This window comes from Megascapheus bottae, chromosome 12 (genome assembly GCF_031878675.1).
Source record: "Megascapheus bottae isolate mThoBot1 chromosome 12, mThoBot2.hap1, whole genome shotgun sequence".
Lineage (NCBI taxonomy): Eukaryota > Metazoa > Chordata > Mammalia > Rodentia > Geomyidae > Megascapheus > Megascapheus bottae.
In genome coordinates, this window is record NC_143520.1 from 33,450,781 (window position 1) to 33,473,016 (window position 22,236).

General features: G+C 35.4%; 1 protein-coding gene across 1 annotated transcript in view; it reads left to right on the forward strand.

Annotated features, from left to right (window-relative positions):
* The window catches only part of Qtman (queuosine-tRNA mannosyltransferase), a 285,302-nt gene that overhangs the window by 89,136 nt on the left and 173,930 nt on the right, over positions 1-22,236 (forward strand). The window contains 1 exon segment of the mRNA XM_090342867.1: positions 2,210-2,383. Within this exon segment, the coding sequence (XP_090198993.1) occupies positions 2,210-2,383 (174 nt within the window).

Below are 22,236 nucleotides of genomic sequence, written 5' to 3' on the forward strand. Positions count from 1 at the left end.
TTATGGGTAGCTTTAAAGTTGATGGAAGTTACACCCACTCATATCAGGCAAGAAATGTACCAAAAAGACTATTTCTGTAAGCTGTCTTGTATGTTTAACTTAGAGAAGCCTAAAGTTTTAGAAATATAATTAGATGGGTTGCATGTCCTTTGAGGGCAGATATTAAAACTAAATTTGGGTCACTGTGCCTTCCCTTTCTCTCATTAAAAAATGTTCTACTCAATCAATAAAGACTTGTTCAGAAAAAAAAAATGTTCTACTCATAGAAAATGGGACTGTAAAAGCCTGCACATGAGTGTTGAACATTTCTCTTTTCAAAGGTGTAAACTGACAAACAAGTGGGGGAGAAAGAAGTGGGCTTCATCATCTTTGGCTCCTTAATGGGAAAAAATGCTTTACAGTTGTCCACAGGAAAAATAAGAATGTCAGAAAGCAATCCTGCTCCAGTTCCTCTTGAGAAGTATGACTCCTGCTTCCTTAAATGTTTCCTCAGGGTTTTTTTTTTTTTTTTTTTTGCTGACTTCTGCTTTTGTTGGCATTGTCAAGATTTCTTCCTGGCTATGTGGCAGTTAAGTACTTTAAGGATGACTGACATAGGAACTCACCTTAATCAGAGTTTTCACTAACCCTCTGACTTATGAACACATGTCATAACTATATATTCTGACCTGTGGGTCACTATTACAATATGTGACTTATGATGAAATGACACTAGCTATAAAACATCTTTCAACTTTTTATATATTATTGTATTGTTTTCATGATTGCTTACTGTTGTGTCAGCACTTCTGTGGCATTCCTTTACATTATCTGTGTCATAATCACATTCATTCTCCAAATTTGTACCAGGGAGCAACTGAAAAGATAAACAAAAACAAAACAAAAAAAACAAAAGCCAAATTTGTTTATAGAACATTTATATGCGGTTTTTCATTTTACTGTTAATTATAACAGACATTCCTGTCTCAGTAAATATGATTTAAACTAAATGGAGGGTAAGCTATGATCTACCTTCTCTATAAGCTCTACTTATTTTTTGTGTGTTTTGCAGTCTTGTAGACTTTTTTCAATGCTATTTATGTACCATTTTTAGTATAAAAATTGTCTTGTCTATTTAATCTATGGAAATTTTTGCATATAATGTACTGACATCCAGTATTTGATCCAGTTCTTGATTAAACAAATAATACTTTTTTGGGGAAATGAATTGATAAATTTATTACATCAATTTTGTCTCATAAAGACATGATTTTTATAAAGCTTTTCCATGGTTATTATATCCATTAATATCTACGAAAGTGTTTTAGGCAATGTGAAGTCTGTTGACACATTTATGTTATAAAAAGTTTGCTCTCAAATAATAATGTTTTCATTAGCTTTACAGTGTTAAGGGGAAGAATACAATCTGTTTGATAGATAAATGATAAGATCATCTTTTTGGTCCGTCCAGGTCAAAAACTTTATAACATGTAACACTGCTTCTTTTTCTTTTTTGCAGTCCTAGGTCTTGAACTTAGGGCCTGGGCACTGTCCTGGGGCACTCATAAGGCTAGAGCTCTACCACTTGAGCCACAGCACCACTTCTGGCCTTTTTCTGAGTATGTGGTACTGAGGTATCGAACCCAGGGCTTCGTGCATGCTAGGCAAGCACTTTACCACTAGGCTGCACTCTCAGCTCCAGTAACACTATTTCTTAAAGGGATAAAGGAGAGGTTAAAAAAGACTAACCAAATAGTGCTGAAGATATCAAGGTTTAGTATGAAAACAGCTTTGTCTGAATTAGTCTTGATGGTGGTAGGGTCACAGAAAACAGCTTTTCCTTAGTAGTACATTATATAGTGAGTGATATTCAGTGTGAGAAATCAGCTACAAAGGTATTTCTGTACTTGATATCATTGATAATGTAGAAAGAGCTTGGCAACTTGAGCAGATATGCTTTGTTTTGAAGTCTCATATGATTTCCACTAAGTTACTTAATTTCTCTGTTGCCTTTCCCATGAGTACCATCAACCCCAACTTCCCATAATAGAATACTGACAACTAATTCATCCATTATAGAGATCAGTTGATAGATTCTGATGGCAAATACAATATTAATTGCAAACTGAAGCTACAGTGTTTATTTTGATTTACATACAGGCTTCCCGCTTGTAAAATAACTTGAAATCATTGTGATCTCATCATTTGTACTTCTCGTTTCCATTTATAGCCTAGTGGCTGATTTGGTGGTATTCAACTCAGTTTTTAATATGGAATCATTTCTTACTTCTATTGGGACATTTATGAAGCTGATTCCGGATCACAGACCCAAGGACCTGGAAAATATCATCAGACCCAAGTGCCAAGTCATTTATTTTCCTATCAGGTTTCCTGATGTGAGCAGGTTAGTGTGTTTGACTCTGTTTTTAATATTGTGTCATAAATTACTTCTCTAATGTATAGATATATTGGTGTTCTTGCCAATTTGAACTTTTCATCAAAGCATGGTTAACTGGAGAATTGATTTGGACCTTCTTTACTGTGATTTTCAGATAATCATATTAATCACATGTCTAGCCTGAATGGGTAGTTCCTTTTTTTTTTTTTTTTAGCACTTACCATTTTGTTTTTCTTTTCTTTGTTTTTTTTTTGCGGGGGGGAGAAGGGGTCGATCATAGGGCTTGAACTCTGGGCCTAAGAGCTGTCTCTGAGCTCTTCAGCTCAAGGCTACAACCCTACCCCTTGAGCTACAGTGCCACTTCTGAATTTCTGGTGGTTAATTGGAGGCAAAAGTCTCTTGGACTGCTGAGCTTGGGCTGGCTTTGAACAGCGATCTTCAGATCTCAACCTCCTGAGTAACTAGGATTACAGGTGTAAGCCACCACACCCAGCTCCTGTTTTGTTTCTTTTGTTTTGTTAGATAAATCATTGTAAAGCACATTTCTCTACTTTTATCTTAGGCCTGTTGATTTAAAATGTATAATAATAACTCTTCTAAATAAATTAATCTTATTTCATGGATGATTTTAATTTCTTATGCTGCATTCTTTTCTTTCCCCTTTTCCTTTTCTGTTATTCATATGATCTCAGCCAAGAGGTAAAACTTCCATATTGGGCAGCAAATGTGTTTAATTGCCCTTTCTCTTTCTTAGTTTCTTAGGACACTTTTATTACCCTTGTTACCAATCCTACCTTGAATTAACAATGGATGATGTGACTCAAAGGGAACATTCTGGGAGTCGTTTTCACTTTGATTAAAGCTAGGAAAACTATTTTTACTACCACTAGGAATATTTATCTCTTGAGTGTAGAAAGTATATTCAGTGGGAATCACACTAGCTGGGAATGCTAGTATGAGTATAACTGGGTCCTTAAATGGAATTTAGGGACAGCTGTTTCTTCCCTGTCTGTTAAATGAAGACTGGTTGTGATTTAATGTCCATGCATGCTGTGCAGGAGGTTAGCATTAATCTTTGTGTTCTATACTGAGTTCATCCAGATTTTGCTCTAGGGGCAGTAGTCTTTATCTGTACCAAATACTAATTTATTAGAGTGCCTCACTAGTTAATACTTCACTGAAAAATCTGCTCCATCAAGTTAGTGAGTCATAAAATTTAAGTTAGACCACTTGGCCCAATTCTTACTTTATGGATTACAGAAAACAGGCTCAGAGAAATAGTCTGGCTTGTAATGCCTTGTCATTGTCACAGACTGGATTAAGTGTGGTTCTCTGATTTGTGATTCATGTTTCTATTTATTGTTAAAGCTTTTCTATAGTATAAGTCATTTATCAATAGCATTAGATTGTTTATTTGCAATTTTTAAGACAATGAATTGAGATAATGAAATTAAAATCAGAATCATTTAAAAGTACATATATGTATGTATATATGTATATATTTCAGATGTATGTGTATGTGTATGTATAGTTATGCCTTACTATCTGTGAAAGATTATTTCCATGACCCTTCCCTTTCGCTAAAGATACCAAAAGTTACAAATGCTCAAGCGCCTTAAGTTATTATATATTTGTTTATAAGCTACACACAGACTCTCATATGCTTTAAATTATATCTAGATTACTTACAATATCTAATGCAATGTAAATGGCATATAAATAGTTTTTTTATGGTATGTGTTAAGGAATAATGACTGAAAAAGTCTCATAATCAGCATAGATGAATCTTTTTCCTCATAGATTTTTTTTGATATGTAGTTTCTGAAATTCTTGAATAGGGAACCTGTGAATACAGAGAAATGAGTATATGTGAAGTATAGTTTTAAAGATATAGTATTCTTATGTGTGATGAGAAAGTTTTAATTTTTGAAAACTACCTCCTTCTCCTCCTCATTCTTCTTTTATGCTGTTCCTGGTTCTTGAACTTGGGCCTTGGGTGTAGTCTCTGAGCTTTTTTGCTTAAGGCTAATGCTCTGCCTCACTTTTGCCACAACTACATTTCTGGCTTTCTGGTGGTTAATTTGAGAATTATAGCTCATCATAATTATTGGTGCTGTAGAATCAAATGAACAATATGTTTTAAAATTCATTTTTTATCAGATGCCCTCCTACACCATCTTGTTCAATACACCTGTGGCAATTCAATAGCTTATTAATTTAAAACATATCATAAAGGCATCTAGCTAAATAGAAGGTTAAGAAATATTGTGGCCCAGAGAACATTCATAGCAAAGTCTTAGCCCAGAGTGCTATTTGAATTATTTTCAAATGATAATTTGCCTTGTACAACCCAAACTCATATAGTGTAAGTGATTATTTGCATGAATGACAACCATTCTAATGCCTGCAGTTTTAAAAGAATATTATTTTGTTGAGATGTTGAAAAATACTTAGCAATTCCAAAGGCAAAATAACTAAAATGATTATAAAAAAAACAATTTTGGATTCCTTCTATCTTTCTTTTCATATAAACATCATTTGGTCATTGAAAAATGAATTTAAATAAAAATAAGATAGAAGATATATGCTTAATATATTATACTATCAACAAAGAATAGAAAAATCCTTTATATCCTGAAAAGCTAGCAAACTGATAAATTTATAACCTAAATAATTAATAATATTGGACTTGTAAAGCCTATTACTATCTTTTTCTTTTCTTACCTCTTCCCTGTCTTAACTAGTAAAGACCAGAAAAGTTATGACAAAGGAGATTGTTTACTTGAAGTATTTCCTTATAAGTATTAAATATTTGTGGATTAAAAGGTTCTTAATTGCTGTCATCAAATATACAAAGATTTGATTCTTTTTTTATTTGTGTGTGTGTGTGTGTGTGTGTGTGTGTGTGTGTGTGTGTATGTCTCGGTCAGTCAGTCAGTTGGTCATGGGGCTAGCACTCTGGGCCTGAGTATTGTCCCTGTGCTCAAGACTAGTGCTCTACCAGTGGAGTGACAAATCCACTTCCAGTTTTCTGGTGGTTAATTGGAAATAACAGTCTCACAGACTTTCCTTTTTGAGCTAGCTTTGAACCACAATCCACAGATTTCAGCCTCTCTAATAGCTAGGATTACAGGCGAGACATACACTTATGTGCCAGTGGACCCGAGCCTAAATTGTTTAATAATTACAATTACCTTGTTCCCTCAGAGAGATAACAGGAAAATTGGAATGATCAGAAAGGAAGAAAAGTGATGAATGTAGAACAAAAAAGAAAAAGAAAAAAAACTGCAACAGTAATAGCTGTTCACTATGGAAGATGGATGAGCACTGGTGAAGCAGTAGAGATGATGCTTTAGATAGAAGCAAGGTCATCAGTAGCAAAAGGTGTGATGATAGAGAGCAAACTTCCAGAAGCATATAATTGGGGGGAACAGTCAACACATCAAAGTTCCCTTCTGATGGGCTTGGAATGTGACTAATAGAGTGCTTGTCTAGAAATGCTTGAAGCCCTGGATTTGATTCCTTCGTATAAACAGAAAAAGCGTGAAGTGGTACCTGTGGCTCAGGTAGTAGAGTACTAGCCCTGTGCAAAAGAAGCTCAGAGACAGCGCCCAGGCTCCAAGTTCAAGCCCCAGACTGGCAAAAATAAATAAATGGATAAATAAAATTTCTTTCTGAATGGGGCCCTCATGACTTACACCTGCAATCCTAGCTTCTCAAGAGACTGAGATCTGATGATCACTGTTTAAAGCCAACTCCAGCAGCAAAGTCTGTGAGAATCTTATCTCCAATTATACACCCTCAAACCAGAAGTGAAACTGTGACTCAAAGTGTTAGAGCACTAGCCTTAAGTTGAAAGAGCTCAGGGCCAGTGTGTAGGCCCTGAATTCCTGCCCTGTGACCAACAACAACAAGAAAAAAAGAAAAGAGAAAAAAAAAAGAAGTTCCCTACTGATTTTTATTTTTCAAACACTGTACAAAGAATGCTTAGTATTGGAAGTTTCCAAAAGAAAATAAAGCATTCTTTACTATGTAAAATAAAATTAATATAAAGCATGATGAAAGTGACTCATGCCTATAATCCTAGCTACTGAGGCAGCTGAAATCTAAAAAGTTTCAAGAATTAAGATTTGAGGCCAGCCTGGGAAAACAAGTCTTCAAGGCTCCTATAACAAAAGGAGAGAGCTGTAAGACCAGAGTTCAAGCCCCAGAACTGGCTTAAAAAAAAAATGTACATGGGTAATACTTGCTGGACAGCACAAAGGGTCTATGTGAGGTTAAGAGCATATAGTGAGAGCATTGTAATCAATACAATAGAATGATTTTCTCTTGTTCTTTTAGTTTGATGACTACAAGTAGAATTTAAGTGAAAACCTGAGTTTAATTAGATGAAGAGAGTTCCAATTAAATGTGATGCAAATTATGTAAAAGATAGGAGATCAAGTGCAATATGGTGAATATAATAATGAAATGTGGAAGTTAATCTGGAGATAACGGTGAAATAGAACAATAAAGAGAGAAATTGACTCAATCAATGGATAACTGTTACTAGTGAGATCAAAGAATTGCTTGAATCAAATGGCAAAAGAAAATAAACAGACCTCTTTACTTATATTAGATATTTATATTAGACTGATCTTTTGGCAAAGTTGGTTTTTGTGTCTTTCTTTTCTGTCTCTTTCTCTCTTTAATGCCCATCCTGGGCCTTGAACTCTAGGCCTGGCCACTGTCTCTGAGATTTTGAACTATAGGTAGTAGTCTATAACTTGAACTGAAGCTCCATTTTTTTTTTTTTTTTTGCTTTTTTTGGTAGCCAATTGTAGATAAGGATCTTATGCACTTTCCTGCCCAGGCTGGTTTCAATCAGTAATACTCAGATCTCATCCGTCTGAGTAGCTAGGATTGAAGGTATGAGCTATTGATTGCCTATGATACCTATTTTTCTCTTTCTTTCCTCCTTCCTTCCTTCCTTCCTTCCTTCCTTCCTTCCTTCCTTCCTTCCTTCCTTCCTTCCTCCCTCCCTCCCTCCCTCCCTCCCTCCCTCCCTCTTTCTTTCTTTCTTTCTTTCTTTCTTTCTTTCTTTCTTTCTTTCTTTCTTTCTCTCTCTCTCTCTCTCTCTCTCTCTCTCTCTCTCTCTCTCTCTCTCTCTCTCTCTCTCTTTCTTTCTTTCTTTCTTTCTTTCTTTCTTTCTTTCTTTCTTTCTTTCTTTCTGCATCATGGGGTTTGAGCTCGGCCTGGGTGCTGTCCCTGAGCTCTTCAGCTCAAGGATACCATCCTACTCCTGGGCCTGGACATTGTCCTTGAGCTCTTCAGGTCAAGGCTGCCACATAAACCTTGAGCCAAGCCCACTTCCTGTTTTCTAGAGATTAACTGGAGATAGACTTTCAGGTCCTTTTGTGCCCAGGCTGGCTTTGATCCTTGATCCTCAGATCTTAGCCTCCTGAGTAACTAGAATTATAGGCATGAGCCCTGAGATACATATTTTTAATAACAATATTTATCACCTCCAGTTTTATCCTAGTGTTCTCTTAAAGCTTTTGGATGGAATTTGTTTTGGTGAAGGTCCTCATTGACTTTCATGCTTTTAAATTCAGTGGTCATTTTTTAGTTCTCAACTTTCCTAACATGTCATAAGCCCTTCACATATCAAGACACATTTTTAAACTGGCTTTTAAGGTGCACAGTTCTCAAATTTTTGCATAGATTGCCTCGTCAAGATTCCTTATTCCTCATTTCTCAGTGTTGAACATCTTGTCACTTACGAGTTGATTAAAGAAGTGCTCAAGACTGAAAGGAAAACTAAAAAGAAAATATTTGCAAGTGGATCAATAGTAAACCAAAGAGAAAAGAGTTTTAAAATGATCAAAGTAAATTTGGAATATTGAGGATAAGTAAGCTGATGATTATTAAAAACTATCATGGCCAGGAGTGTGGCCTAGTGGTAGAATGCTTGCCTAGCATGCACGAAGCCCTAGGTTCCATTTCTTGGAAACACATACATAGAAAAAGCCGGAAGTGGTGCTGTGGCTCAAGTGATAGTTTTTGCCTTGAAAAAAGTCCAAGGACAGTGCCCAGGCCCCGAGTTCAAGCCCCAGGACTGGCAAAAACAAAAACAATAACAAAAACTACAAAACCAGAAACAAACAAAATTATCTTGGAATTCAGCAAGTAAATGGTCACTTGTTCCCTGTCCTGAAAATTTACAGAAAATTTTATGCTTTTTCCTTTTCCTTTTCTTTTGTCAATCATGGGGCTTGAATTCTACACCTGGACACTGTCCCTGAGCTCTTCAGCTCAAGGCGATCGCTCTGCCACTTGAGCTACAGTGCCACTTCTGATTTGATGGTGGTTAATTGAAGATAAGAGTCTTAGGGACTTTCCTGCCCTGGCTGGCTTTGAACCTTGAGCCTCAGATCTCAGCCACCTGAGTAGCTAGGTGAGCCATCAGGCCTGGCTACTTTTTCCTTTCTTCTGGTAGGCAGAATAATTTAGGATTTAAGTATGAGTTGGATTTTTATGTATGCCTTTCTGTGTTTTGGTCTCCATTGTACTCTCCCTTCATTTTGGATGAAGGCATGAAGATAACTAGATAAGGCAAGTGTCAAAGAAACCTAGAACTCATATCTCAAAGACCTCATCCATTGTCATTCTATTTATTGTTAATGTAGTTTCAGAGGTCTTGTTTTTTAAAGAAATGACAACAGATTAACAGCCACAAATTGGGGGTGTGATAAAGGCAGGCTCACTGACAGCAGTAAAAAAAAAATGACAGCTGACTGACAGCTTGACAACAAGGAAGGAGAGAGATAAAAAATACATTGGAAGTGAAAGAAAAAAAAAAAACCATAGCAGCCTGGAGCCATTCTATGGCAGGTCAGACAACTCTGTACATTAAATAACCCATCCATTTCTCCATGTTTATATAGCTTGTACATTAAAAGAATGACTGATTTATTAAGAGATTAAGTGCAACTAGTTAATTTCCATTTTAAGAATGTAAGGAAAAATGTAGTCTTCTTTTGGCGAAAGTATAAAATGTACATGAACCATTTTTACTTAAAGAAACACAATGGACATCTTGAAGCCCTTCTCATGAAGTTGTGATATCTTTAAGCTTTAGGAGACTGGATAACATTTGAATGAGATCTCCCTGATTAAGCTGTGCCATTGACGAGATCGCTTCCTTTCTGCTGGATTATATAAGTGGTTGTTTCAGTACTAAAGGCTTCCAGGTCTGATGGATGATTGGAGGGCAACAAAGTGGATTTTGCATTATTAATACCAGAAGACAAATATCTTCTTGGATTCAGAGAGATGAGATTCACTACTCGAATATATTGAAAAAGAACTATATTCTGTATTAAAGAGCAAATGAGATCAAATGTTAAGACAATTTTACACTGCCTTTCTTGAAGGCAAATTTCACATGCAAATTCTTGGTACTTTTGAGTGTGTTGTAAAGATAAAAGAAGTGAATTCTATAGCCTACAGATCTAGATACTACTGGAGGTCAACATGTTCTTACTATAGAACATAACTTCCCTAAAGGAAAGGCCTAGAAGAAATGGGGACTTGGATATATCCTAATCTGTATCATTCTGTCTTATAAAGAAAGAATATCTGAGGAATTTTCAGATTGAATTTGGATTATGGTATTTATGTGGAGAACTAGCCATTAAAGCTAACTCTTATTTTTTTCCTAATTTTGTACTTTGTATTATACTAAGCATATTTCATGTATCTTATCATTTTATGTTTTTACAACTCTATAGATATTTCTTTTTCATAATTAAAAAAATTAAACATTTATGTAAAATTTCCTATTAACATGCATATATAAAAGTAAATTTTTATCAGAAGTGGTGGCTCAAGCCTGTAATCCTAGCTATTCAAGCTAGGATATAAGGATTGCAGTTCAAAGCTAGCAGGAAAGTCTGAGAGACTCTTATCTCTAGTTAAGCACCAGAAAAAGCATAAGTGACGCTGTGGCTCAAGGGGTAGGGCAGTAGCATTAAGCTGAAGAGCTCAGGTAAAACACCCAAGTCGAGTACAAGTCTTATGACCGACCACAACAAAAAAAATAAATAAGTAGATTTATAGATCAAGTGTTTTTTACTCTATATTTTAATATAAGCTTTTAAAAGTCTTGTTATGTTGTCTCTTCTGTAAAGAGAATAGTCTCTCCTAGTATTTGACTTTGACCAGAGAAGAAATATTTTTATTTAAGGAGAACCAACAGAATGAAGATTTTAATGAACATTTCAAATTTCTATCTGCCTACATGTTTTTGACTGCAAAGGACAAAAGTAGAAGATGTTGGTCACTTGAGGGCTGTCTCATGTATTGAAGTCTTAGGACTTCTCTGCACTCTTCTCTATGTCTTAGTAGCTACAACAGGGAAGCCAAAGAGAGGTTTATGGACTTTGCTAACTAACTTTGAAATAAAATTGGAAAATTTTAAAAACAGTGTGAAAACTTTAAATGAAAACTCACAGGCTGTGCAAACAAAGACAAGGAGCCTAAGGGCTTTTTGAAGAATTCTTATTAAAGAAAACACTATTTTACATTGCAAAGCAGATGTGTCAGAATACAACAGCAGATCTGTAATTTGAGAATTTGTGGATTGATAGGACAGAAGGCAGCCTCCATGTCTCCCCACCCGAAAACTTCTTTACTGACATCAAGATTAATGCTTTTGAGAGGTGGGATTGCTAGAAAACACCTTACTCTTTTTACCACATGTGGTCATATTTATTAGATGTTTTGAGAAATTATTAGTGTTAGAAATTCCAGTAAAACTACTGCCTGTACCCCTAAATAATGTTACTAGTTCTGTCTTCTTGAATATTAATATAGGTCCAAAGTAAAAAACTTTTGTTTTTGGAAATTTAAACATACCTGTGTTTACTAATAAGTATTTTGACTCTTTATATTGAATACAAAAAATGTGTTTCCTTTAAACGTTATTGTAAAGAATTTATAAAAATCATTGTATGAAAATCTCTTTTGATAATTCTAGTTTTTAATACCATTCACTATCAATGTCTTTTTATAACAAACACAAACTTTCATGCTGCAGTCAATTCTAACAATCTTCCACTTAACTGTCCTTGTTGAGAGAAGAGACAGTTTAGTTGTGCGCACGCATGCGCACACACAGACACACACACAGACACACACACACACACACACACACCCCTATTCACCTAAAGTTACATAGAACAAACTCTAGTTATTCAAAGTGTTGTGTGTGTGTTTTTTTTTTTTCAAGTCCAAGACTGGGATTTGATCTAAGTACCTGATGCTTTTGCTCATTTGCTAGGAGCCATGCCTCCATTCCACAAAATGCTGTTTTTAATGAATTTATTAGACATGTTAGGCCTAATTACAGCTATTGTATTTCTGTATTCTTCAATATAGCTATAATCCTACCAAAGAGAAGTACAGTGAATTCCTCAGCAACAATAATCCAATTTAACCCTGTTCTCATAATTTATTTCTCTTTTTCTGTTAATAACAAAGAGCTGATATCCATTGTTCCTTAGGTTCTTATAGTCCTGTCCTATGGAGTCCAAGAAGACTCAAGTTTTCAGAACCAGAAAGATTCCTGATATACAAAAACCTTTATCCACTTTTTCCATTTCACACCTGGGAAAGTTATAGCAAAAAGTTTTTTTTTGTTGTTGTTGTTGTTATTTTGTTTTGTTTTGTTGTGGGTCATAGGGCTTGAACTGAATCTGGGCATTGTTCCTGCACTCTTCACTTCAAGGCTACCGCCCTATACTTGAGCTAAGTCCCATTTCCCATTTTCTAGAGGTTATTTGAAGATAAGAGTCTCAGGTCCTTTTGTGTCTGGGCTGGCTTTAAACCTTGATGCTCAGATCTCAGCCTCCTGACTAGCTAGGATTACAGGCATGAGCCACCTTGCCCAGCTGCAAAAAGATTTTTTACCTGGAGTGATTAGAGTTCTGTCACAGCAGAATTCAAAATAATCCCAATTTAGAAGTTATTTGCAAACTTCAGGAAATCATTAGAAATATGAAACCAGTATGTCAATGTAGTAGTAATTAATAGGCTAGGATTTTACTATCATTGATAAAGTAGATCAATTCATTAGAATAGATGGTGCTAAGAAATTTCTTAGATGTTTAGATATTTCAGCTGCTTTGAAACTTACTGTTTTCCCCCCGTATCTAGTATTCTAGTGTGTAGCTACTTGTTTTGAAATGAAAAGACACTGGACACAATCAGCTGTATTTGATTACAATATATTTTGTTGTGGTGAAAATTATAATATTCATAAAAAATCAATCTGTGACTGAGGAATAAGCGTTTCTAACTTTCTACCATTTGAAACACAGATACTAAATGTGTGTATGTCTGTCCTAAACACAAATCACAGATATATGTTGTGTCCTGGGGCTGGAACTTGAGTTCAGGTTTGGACACTCACTGTTTTTGTTTTCCTTGTGAAATAGTATAGTAAGTTTTCAGAACCAGAAGGATTCGTAATATACAAAAATCTTTATCCACTTTTTCCATTTCACACCTGGGAAAATTATAGCAAAAAGTTTTTTGTTGTTGTTTTTTGTTTTGTTTTTGTTTTTGTTTGTTTGGTTTTGCCAGGCTTGGGGCTTGAACTCAGGACCTGGGCACTGTCCTTGGACACTTTTTGCTCAAGGCTAGTGCTCTGCCACTTGAGCCATAGCACCATTTCGGGTGCTTTTTCTGTATATGTATGTGGTACCAAGGAATCAAACCCAGAGCTTTGTGCATGCTAGGCAAGTACTCCACTACTAGGCCATACTCCTGGCCCCTGTGAGGTTTTATTTTATTTTATTTTTCTTCAAGGTGTAGTATTCTACTGATTAAGCTACAGCTCCACTTGTGGCATTTTTGGTGCTTAATTGAATATAAAAGTCTCACAGGTTTTCATATCCAGGCTGGTTTCAAACCATAATTCTCAGATCTCAGCTCCCATAGAAGCTGGGATTACAGGCATGAGTCACTAGTGCTTTGCATGGTATTATATATATATATATATATATATATATATATATATATATATATATATTCTGTGCTTGTTCTGTTTCTCCCTATAGCTGTCCTGTGGAACTCTTTTTTTTTTTAAATTTTTGAGTCCTGTTTCAATAGCTGACTGAAATCATTAACACTGAGTTAAAATTCTGGGTCGTTTCCAGTTCAATAGTGTGTGTATGTGTGTGTGTGTGTGTGCACTTACATGCGCGATGTATGTGTACATACATTTTTATGTAAAAGGAAGTGTGATCAAGTAGATGAAACATAAACTTGGGAGTCAGCAGCTCTGGTTTCCACCTTGGCTTAGATACTTTTTAGACATGTGGTGTGGTGTAATTTTATAATCTGTCTTGACCCTTAGTTGCTCAAACAGTAAGTCTTAAGAATCAAATGAAGATTATTTGACAAGGAATTAGGAAAAGTGTTTCATGCAATGTATGATATACCTTTGCACATAAGGGTATAAATGCTCTTTCCTTGTGTGAGATAGTACCTGATACTCTTTATACTTATCAACTTTAATTGCCACTAACAGACATCTGAACTGACCCCTCTGAGTTGTTCCCCCAATTTGGTTGCATTAGGGATTTATTAAAGCAAATGTGTTTTTCTATCTATAATTTATACTACACTAAATTGTTTAATTGCTGTTTTGTCAGTCTTTTTTCTCATGACATAACTTGAATAAGTTTTTTTTTTTAAATTCAGGTCCATAGGTTTTTTTGTTTTGTTTTGTTTTGTTTTAAAGAACTTGAAGTATCTAGCATTCCAATTGCTGCTTGTATGTATATTTCCTTTGTTCTATTTTGTTTACTCTTAATTCTCTTTTTCTGTGCTATATTTTTGTTTAATGGTGCTTTTTCTTTTTGTAAAACAAGGATGTATAATAGAAAGCTTCTTCTTACTTTCTCGAAAAGTAGCTACTCTCATCATATTTTTACAGGTTCTTTCAGTATTTGACTCAATGTGTTGACTTTACTTAGGTTTCCAGGTATTGCTTGTTTGAGGATAGAGAATATTTCACTGTAGGTAGCTGTGATATTTAAGTGCTATTATACTAATGGACTATTCCTTGTTTTCTGAGCAGAAATGTTATGTCTTAGATGTCTTAGAGAAAAGGTAGTATAAGACTTTATAGTTCCAAAAAATTGAATCACTCCAAAACTAACCTCCAAAGTAACAACCATCCCATTAAAAAATGGGCCAAAGACTTAAAGAGAGTCTTCTCTGAAGAAGAAACAAAAATGGCCTATAGACACATGAAGAAATGCTCAACATCTCTGGTCATAAAAGAAATGCAAATCAAAACAACTCTAAGATTCCACCTCACTCCAGCTAGAATGGCCAGGATCAGGAAAACGAATGACAACAGATGCTGGAGGGGATGTAGCCAGGAGGGATCACTACTACACTGTTGGTGGGAGTGCAAACTCGTTCAACCACTATGGAAAGCAGTGTGGCAGTGCCTCAAAAGGCTAAACATAGAACTCCCCTATGACCCAGCAATTCCACTACTTGGCATTTACCCAACCATCCAGAAACAAGGACATACTAAACCCACTAGCACAACAATGTTCATTGCAGCACTATTCAGCATAGCAAAGATATGGAACCAACCTAGATGTCCCTCAGTTGATGAGTGGATCAACAAGTTGTGGTATTTGTACACAATGGAATTCTATGCTGCTGTCAGAAAGAATGACATCACCCCATTTGTTAGGAAATGGAAAGACTTAGAAAAAATCATATTAAGTGAAGTAAGCCAGACTCAAAGGAACTTAGGCTCAATGGTTTCCCTCATTCGTCATAATCAGTAGAAACCTTGGGCACTACTAGCAGAGATTTGCAATAGAGCAAAATCTTGATACATAAGGACATATAATGTGAAGCTAATTGAAAGGACCTCCAGGATAGTGAAACAAAAACCATATAATGAATGATTGTTGTCCTTAATGTACTATGTTGTCTCTCATCTCCTTTGCTGTCCCTTGGTTACCTCATATTGGTATAGTATCTCACTTTGTTATCTGATATATTGAATTTATTTGTATTTGGATATTTGAAATTTGATAGGGAAGGGGGGAAAACCAAGACGGGTGGGGGGTGTGGGGGGGGAGGGAAATGGGTACCAAGACATGTGAAAGGGTATCAATGTATGTGAATTAATGCACCTTCTATCTGACAAATATAATGTAACCCTTTTACTAATTACAATTAAAAAAAAGATAAAAAGACTTTATAGTTCAGTTAAATATAGTGATACAATTTTATAATCCTAGCTACTAAGGAGATGGAGGCTTGAAGATAATGACTCAAGGTCAGCTTGGAAAAATTAAATGAAACTCTATATCAAAAACCAAATACAATGGAAAAAGCATTAGTATTTTCCCTCTCAAAAAGCCTCAAATAATTTATAATTTAATATAAACAAATATTTAGTACAGAGAATGTACCCAACATATTATAGGTTAAAATATTTACAAGTTTTATTTTTTGTTCAGAAACTCATCTTCTCCCTGTTAGTTTGTGTTCATTATTTTCCAGTTCATTATTTTCCTACTCTGACACATACCTAGATGCTATCCTTTGTTAAGCTTCTCTAAAGCAGGGATGATAAGCACAAGACACCACATCCAACTCTTGTTGAGAAGTGGTCTCACAAACTCTTCTCTTTATTTTTCTAACATATTTCCAACAATTTCAGCCCCCCAAGAAGCTAAGGTCCCAGGAGTGTGTCACTGATGTTCGGCCAGAAACTTAATACTGTTGAAAACACTTTAAAATTAACCCTTCAAATTTATAATCCTTTGGGATAAAGTATTTTTATTTCTTGTTTATAAAGAATCCCTACGTGAAACATTTCCTTGAGGTCTAATTATATGGCCTGTATTAATCAGCTATGTCAATGTGTTTCCCCTCAAAGAATATACTTGAGATTTCCCCTTAAATAAAGAGCAGTCAGGAAAGAAACAGGAAATTGGTAAACAGGCTAAAAGTAGTGGTTTTCCGTGTCGACTGCACAATAAATATCCTACGAAGCATTTTTTAATGATGTTTAAAATTATCTTTAAGTAGTTGGACCAAGGAGTTGCCATTTAACAGAGACGTTTATGATACAATGTATCTTGATCAGTGTCACCCTTTTTTCAACATTCTCACTCATCCTTCCCCTACCCATCCCTTTCTTCACTGTTCTTAATTTTGTAGGCTATACAGTGAATTCTTGAATACATTCTCCCTATTCCCCTCTTCTCTTCATTTGTTACCCCCTTTCCGTTGACTCCATATCACCCTATTTCAAATACCTAATTTCTGATGTTTATTTTGTTGAATTGGGAACCACATCCACATCAAATAAATCTGAATCTCAGGAATTGGAACCATGTATTATTTTAAAAAAATTAAGATTCCTATTCTATTCTGCTGCTAAGCCAAAGTTGAGAACCCCTACTTGTACCATAGCATCTATACCAAATCAGATCTGGAAGACCCTGAGAGTTGAAACAGCTCCCCTTCCCTTGCCATGATACCTTCTTTAGTATTGTCACAAGTAATCCTATCTGCTAGTGTCTTTAGGCAGTGTATAGTGAAAATTATAGTCTTTCATGAAAATACAAGTGTGTAATTTTTTATCCTGATGAAAAAATGGAAATTTAAAAAGTTGTGTTTTTTTCCCTGATCTCTTTCTCTATACATATTGGCATGCCTCCATTTCCCATTGACTTAACGTTCAGTTTTTCTCTTCACTGTTTTTCTTGGGTGACATTGGGAATTTTACCATCTGATGAAGGCAGATGTATTTTCAAATAAAAATGTCTCAAGCATTTGTTCTTCCTACTATTCCTTTCTTTGGCAGAATATTCATATAGTTGATAAATAGTTTGCTTTCTTTAAATACCTTTTCATGTGATCTTCATAGCATGTTTCATGGGTATTTTAACCTAGTTTTATGGCTTTGCACAAAATAAGGTATTTTCTAAATCTGTTATGCTGAATTGAACTGAAATAAGCAGTTGTACTGTATATCTTTAAAATTATAATGATTTCTTGTGTTTTTTAGGGTAACACTTGTATCCTGAGAGATTCCAAAGCACACTGAGAATGGTTACAAATTATACAGTGAAGCACAGTCACCATTGTGGAGTGAGGCATGGCAGCTGTTTAACAGCACATTGCAACACTACACAGCAGGTTAGGGTAGGAAGTGAAGAATAATATTGGATTCACTTGAAAAAACTGTTAGGGGGGAGAGGTAACCAGAATGCAATTACCTAAGTTGGAACTTATCCAGGACATAAGGCTAACACCTCCATTCTCAGAAGAGATAGCACTGATGCTTTAATAACTTGGTATTTGCTTTCTGTGTAACTGAAGTGTAAGGTACTTCAATCTTCTTTGGACTATCAATGAACATACACTTCTTTGTGTGTTTTAATATAGAGGCTTCAAAAGAAGAAAAGAAAAACTTTTTTTTTTTGAAGACTCACAGGTTCATGCTATGTCAGGGATGATAAATAGATTTTTATGAGTATGCTATTTTGGGGGTCTTCCTGGGTATTTAGAGCTTGCTGACTATTTTAAGACTATCTTTGGGTTTAAACAGAAGCTCCATGATAGAGTAAAGGGAATACATGAAATTAGTCTCACACCAAGAACACAATGCTCTTTTTCTGACTTCAGTAATCTTAGTTCTTTTTAGACTGTTTGTTTATTTTTTATTACTACCACGGATATATTTAAGTTTTCTTTAAGAAAATATGAGAGGAAACGGTCATTGACCATTCATTAGTTGTCATTGTTGATGGGGTTAGAGACAGAATTCTTAATGGAAAAAGAGTATCCAGCAAAGGAAGCATTTTAATATCAGGTTTGGTTTTCATTTGAGAAAATAAATCAAAGTCTGAGAAAAGCAAATAGAAGTTAAATTTGAGAACACAAAATAGAAAAAATATTTTATTAAGTCAAGGTGCAAAGTATAAATCAGAGTCTGATTTATTCCTAGAATGTTGGGAACGTAAGTAAGCTATGGGGCCATGTTCTGAAACCAGCACCAGGGATAGCTCCCAGTGGTGGTGGCTTCTCCTTTCTTCAGTTCTCTCTTCAGTTCTGCCTGCATTCAGCTTCATGGATTAGTAATGCTTATAAATCTAGAAAATGGGTATTTCATCCTAGTAATGTCAATATTAGAAGTAAATTTGTGAGTTATTATATAATTTTATACATTGTATTTATATATAAAAATATAGTTGAATAATTTGCCACATAATAATCACATTTCAAAGTAATAATGGTACTTTAAGTCAAATGTTGATATAGTTAAATTTTGTCATAGTCACATTTCAAAGTAATAATAGTACCTTAAGTCAAATGTTGATATAAGTGCAAAGCATTTGATCTTGATAACTGTACCACAAAATTTCCAGAGACTATAGTCATTTTTATAGTACTTGCTTTTACAAATCAGAGTGGCTGTAGAGGCATGCTGGTGCTTTAAAATAGAGTTGAGAAGGAAATGTTTCTAGTAAAAGGCTTCAAATATGGATAATTTGTGAAGTGTCCTCTGTTCCAGAGTCACTACAATTGAAGATGTTATACCATAATAACAATGTTTATGGTAGAATACGTGTGTGTGTGGGGGGGGGTGTTATTTAAGCAGAGAGAACCTCTGTGTGCTCCCTTACAAAAATTATCTACTTTTTTTTCTAGGTGCTTCTTATCCTAGCTACTCAAAAGGCTGAGATATAGAGGATTGTTGTTTGAATCCAGCCTGGACAGAAAAGATCATAAGTCCATCTCCAAAATAGCCAGCAAAAATCTGACTAAAGGCATGGCTCAAATAATAGAGTACCAGCCATGCAGCAATTGAAAGTATCATGTGTAGCATTCAAACTCCAATACCAGCTTCATCAATGATCACTGCCCCCCCCCCGCCCCCGCACACACAATCTGGATGCTAATGAGTCATACCTGTAATCCTAGCTATTCAGGATTCTGAAATCTGAGGATTACAGCCAGCCCAGGCAGGAAAGCCTGTGAAGCTCATCTCCAGTTAACAAAAAGCACTCTACCACTTGGAGCTGTGGCTCAAGTGGTAGAGTGTTAGCCTTGAGCACAAAAGTTCAGGACCCCCCCACCCCCAAACTCAAGGTCCATGACTGGCTGGCACCCTCCCCACCACAAGACAAAAGAGATGAGAGGAGAGAGAGAGAGGGGGGGGGGAGGGAGAGGGAGAGGGGGAGAGAGAGGGGGAGAGAGTGCAAGCTTAGGAGATAAGTCTTCACTACCAAATTCTGATTCTTCTGGGTGTTGATTTCCTGTATGCTCCTAGGATTTTACAGAGAGGAACTCTAAACCAAAGAAATCAGATATACACATTATAAAACAAACTTCAAGTAATCTTTTAAAGAATAATTTTTCATTTTATGAGAGAATTGTTCAGTTATCTGCACTTAAGTACAATGCTTATACAGAAGCTCAAACTTGGTTTTCCATTTGAGATCTTTCTAAGTCATGTATTTGTCTAAAGCAAATTTAAATATTCAGATTATAATTTTTTTTAAATATCTTTTAATTGTGTATTTAATCATTGAGATCCTTTATTTCACTTTTTTTTTTTTTTTTTGGCCAGTCTTTGGCTTGAACTCAGGGCCTGAGCACAGTCCTTGGGCTTTCTTAAGGCTAGGGCTTTACCACTTGAGCCACAGCACCAATTCCAGGTTTTTCTACGTATATGGTATCGAGGAATTTAACCTGGCTCTTCATACATGCCAGGCAAGCACTCTACCACGATGCCAAGCTCTCAGCCCCCTTTATTTCACTTTTAAAGGTTGTGAGGGGCTGGCAATGTCACTCAATAGTAGAGAGCTTGCCTAGAGTTCATACAGCTTTGGATTCAATTCCAGCATGTTGCACAAGTACAGAAACATTTCCCCAAATTCAGGCTGGGCCTCATGACTTGTACCTGTAATCACAGCTACTCAGACGGCCAGCCTGGGCATGTTGGGAAAGCTAGTAAAATGCCATGTCAGCTAGTAAAGCAGCCATGGCAACATAAATAGAATTCCTGTCTTACACTGTCCCCATGAATAAAGGTCCATTTCTATCTGAAGACTAACTAAAAACACATATCTCAGGTGGCAGAATATCTGTCTAGTAAAGTAGAGGTTGTTCAATTACTAGTACCACTTAAACATCCCCCCCCAAAACATAAAAATTATTCAAAAAAAACTTACCTATTACTCAAATTTCATGATAGAAAAATAGTATCTTGTCATCTGAAAGACAGGAATGACAAACTATTGGCAGATTTGAGGAGGGCATATGGATAATAGCTGGACACTTTTCCAGAAAACATCTGGTTATAATTAGGTTGTAATAATGGTGCCTCACAGTCTTACATGGTTTTAAAATCTTTATTGGTATGTATTTTTAAGATTTTTATTAAGTAACTAAGAAATGTAATAATTCCCATGTTATTTGAAATGACATCTAAGCTATTTATTATACAGTTCATTTATCTTTTAGAAATTACTAGATTTAAGAGTATAGAGTTGTAGTCTTCCATGCTGGTTATTTATTTTTTGCCACATACTAGAATTTTGTGAAGCTTTAAAATTCTTTATGATCAAGCAGCACCCACAGACCAAGTCACTGGAAACTTTTGAGGCTAGAACCCAGGTATTAACATACTTAAAAAAGCTTCCTCAGTTGAGAACTATGATAAGATACATGTATACTTCGTAAATTATTTGCAAGTATTGTGCACATGTGGGTCATAGCACAGAAAAGAAAGAAGAAAAGTCATATTTCTAATACAGAGAATGGTTTGTGATATTTCTAGGATTACTGAAATGTGGTGACTGGATAAATCATAAAAGTAAATTATAGGATGCAATATTTCTTTTCATTAGGAGGATCTTAGGGTGTTTTGTTTTGTTTTGTTTTGCCAGTCTTGGGCTTGAGCTCAAATCCTTGGACTTTCTCAAGGCTAGAGCTCTACCACTTGAGCCACAATACCACTTCCATTTTTTTTCTGTGTATGTGGTACTGAAGAATGGAACCGAGGTCTTTGTGCATGCTAGGCAAGCACTCTAACACTAGGCCACACTTCCAGCTCCTTAGGGTTTGGTTTTTTTTTTTTAAAGGAAAAATCTAGAAGAAATTTATAAAATAGCCCTAATTCACCTGACCACTTGTGTCATTATTTTTGTTTCTTCCCCACCCCTGTTGGCTCTAGCTTCTAGCCAACTTTGGACCTGAATCTTCATGATTAATAGCTCTTATAGTATTTTCCTAGCTAGTGTAACTTCACTTGTAATAGTTTTTCTTCTAATGTCTTACCCTTATAAAACAGCACTAAACTATTTTTCTCAATAAATTCTACTGACACATGGTCCCATAGATTAATTATAAATTGCATAAAAGTACTGCCCTTTGTCAGTTTTAAATGTGTAGCTTTATCTTCTATTTCTCCTTGTCTTCCTTAGCTAAATGGAATTAGAAGCTTAAAGAAACTTGTTTTACTTGGAATCTCTTACCATGGTCTTATTTTAAACAACGGTGCCATTAATTTTCATCCCAGATTCTGGTTCTTGTACTATTTCTCTTATTATTATAATTAAAAAGGATTCATCTCTATTTTTATAAACCCATGTATTTCACAGTATTGAATATAACATCTTGTTAAAGAATAATTTTCTTCAAATGCTAAGTACTGTTATTATCTGCTCTTTCCATAAATAAGGAAAATGAAATAACTTGTTTTTTTCCCGTTTCTTTCTGTTTCTTCATCTGTATCTTCATCTTTATTTATTTTTTAT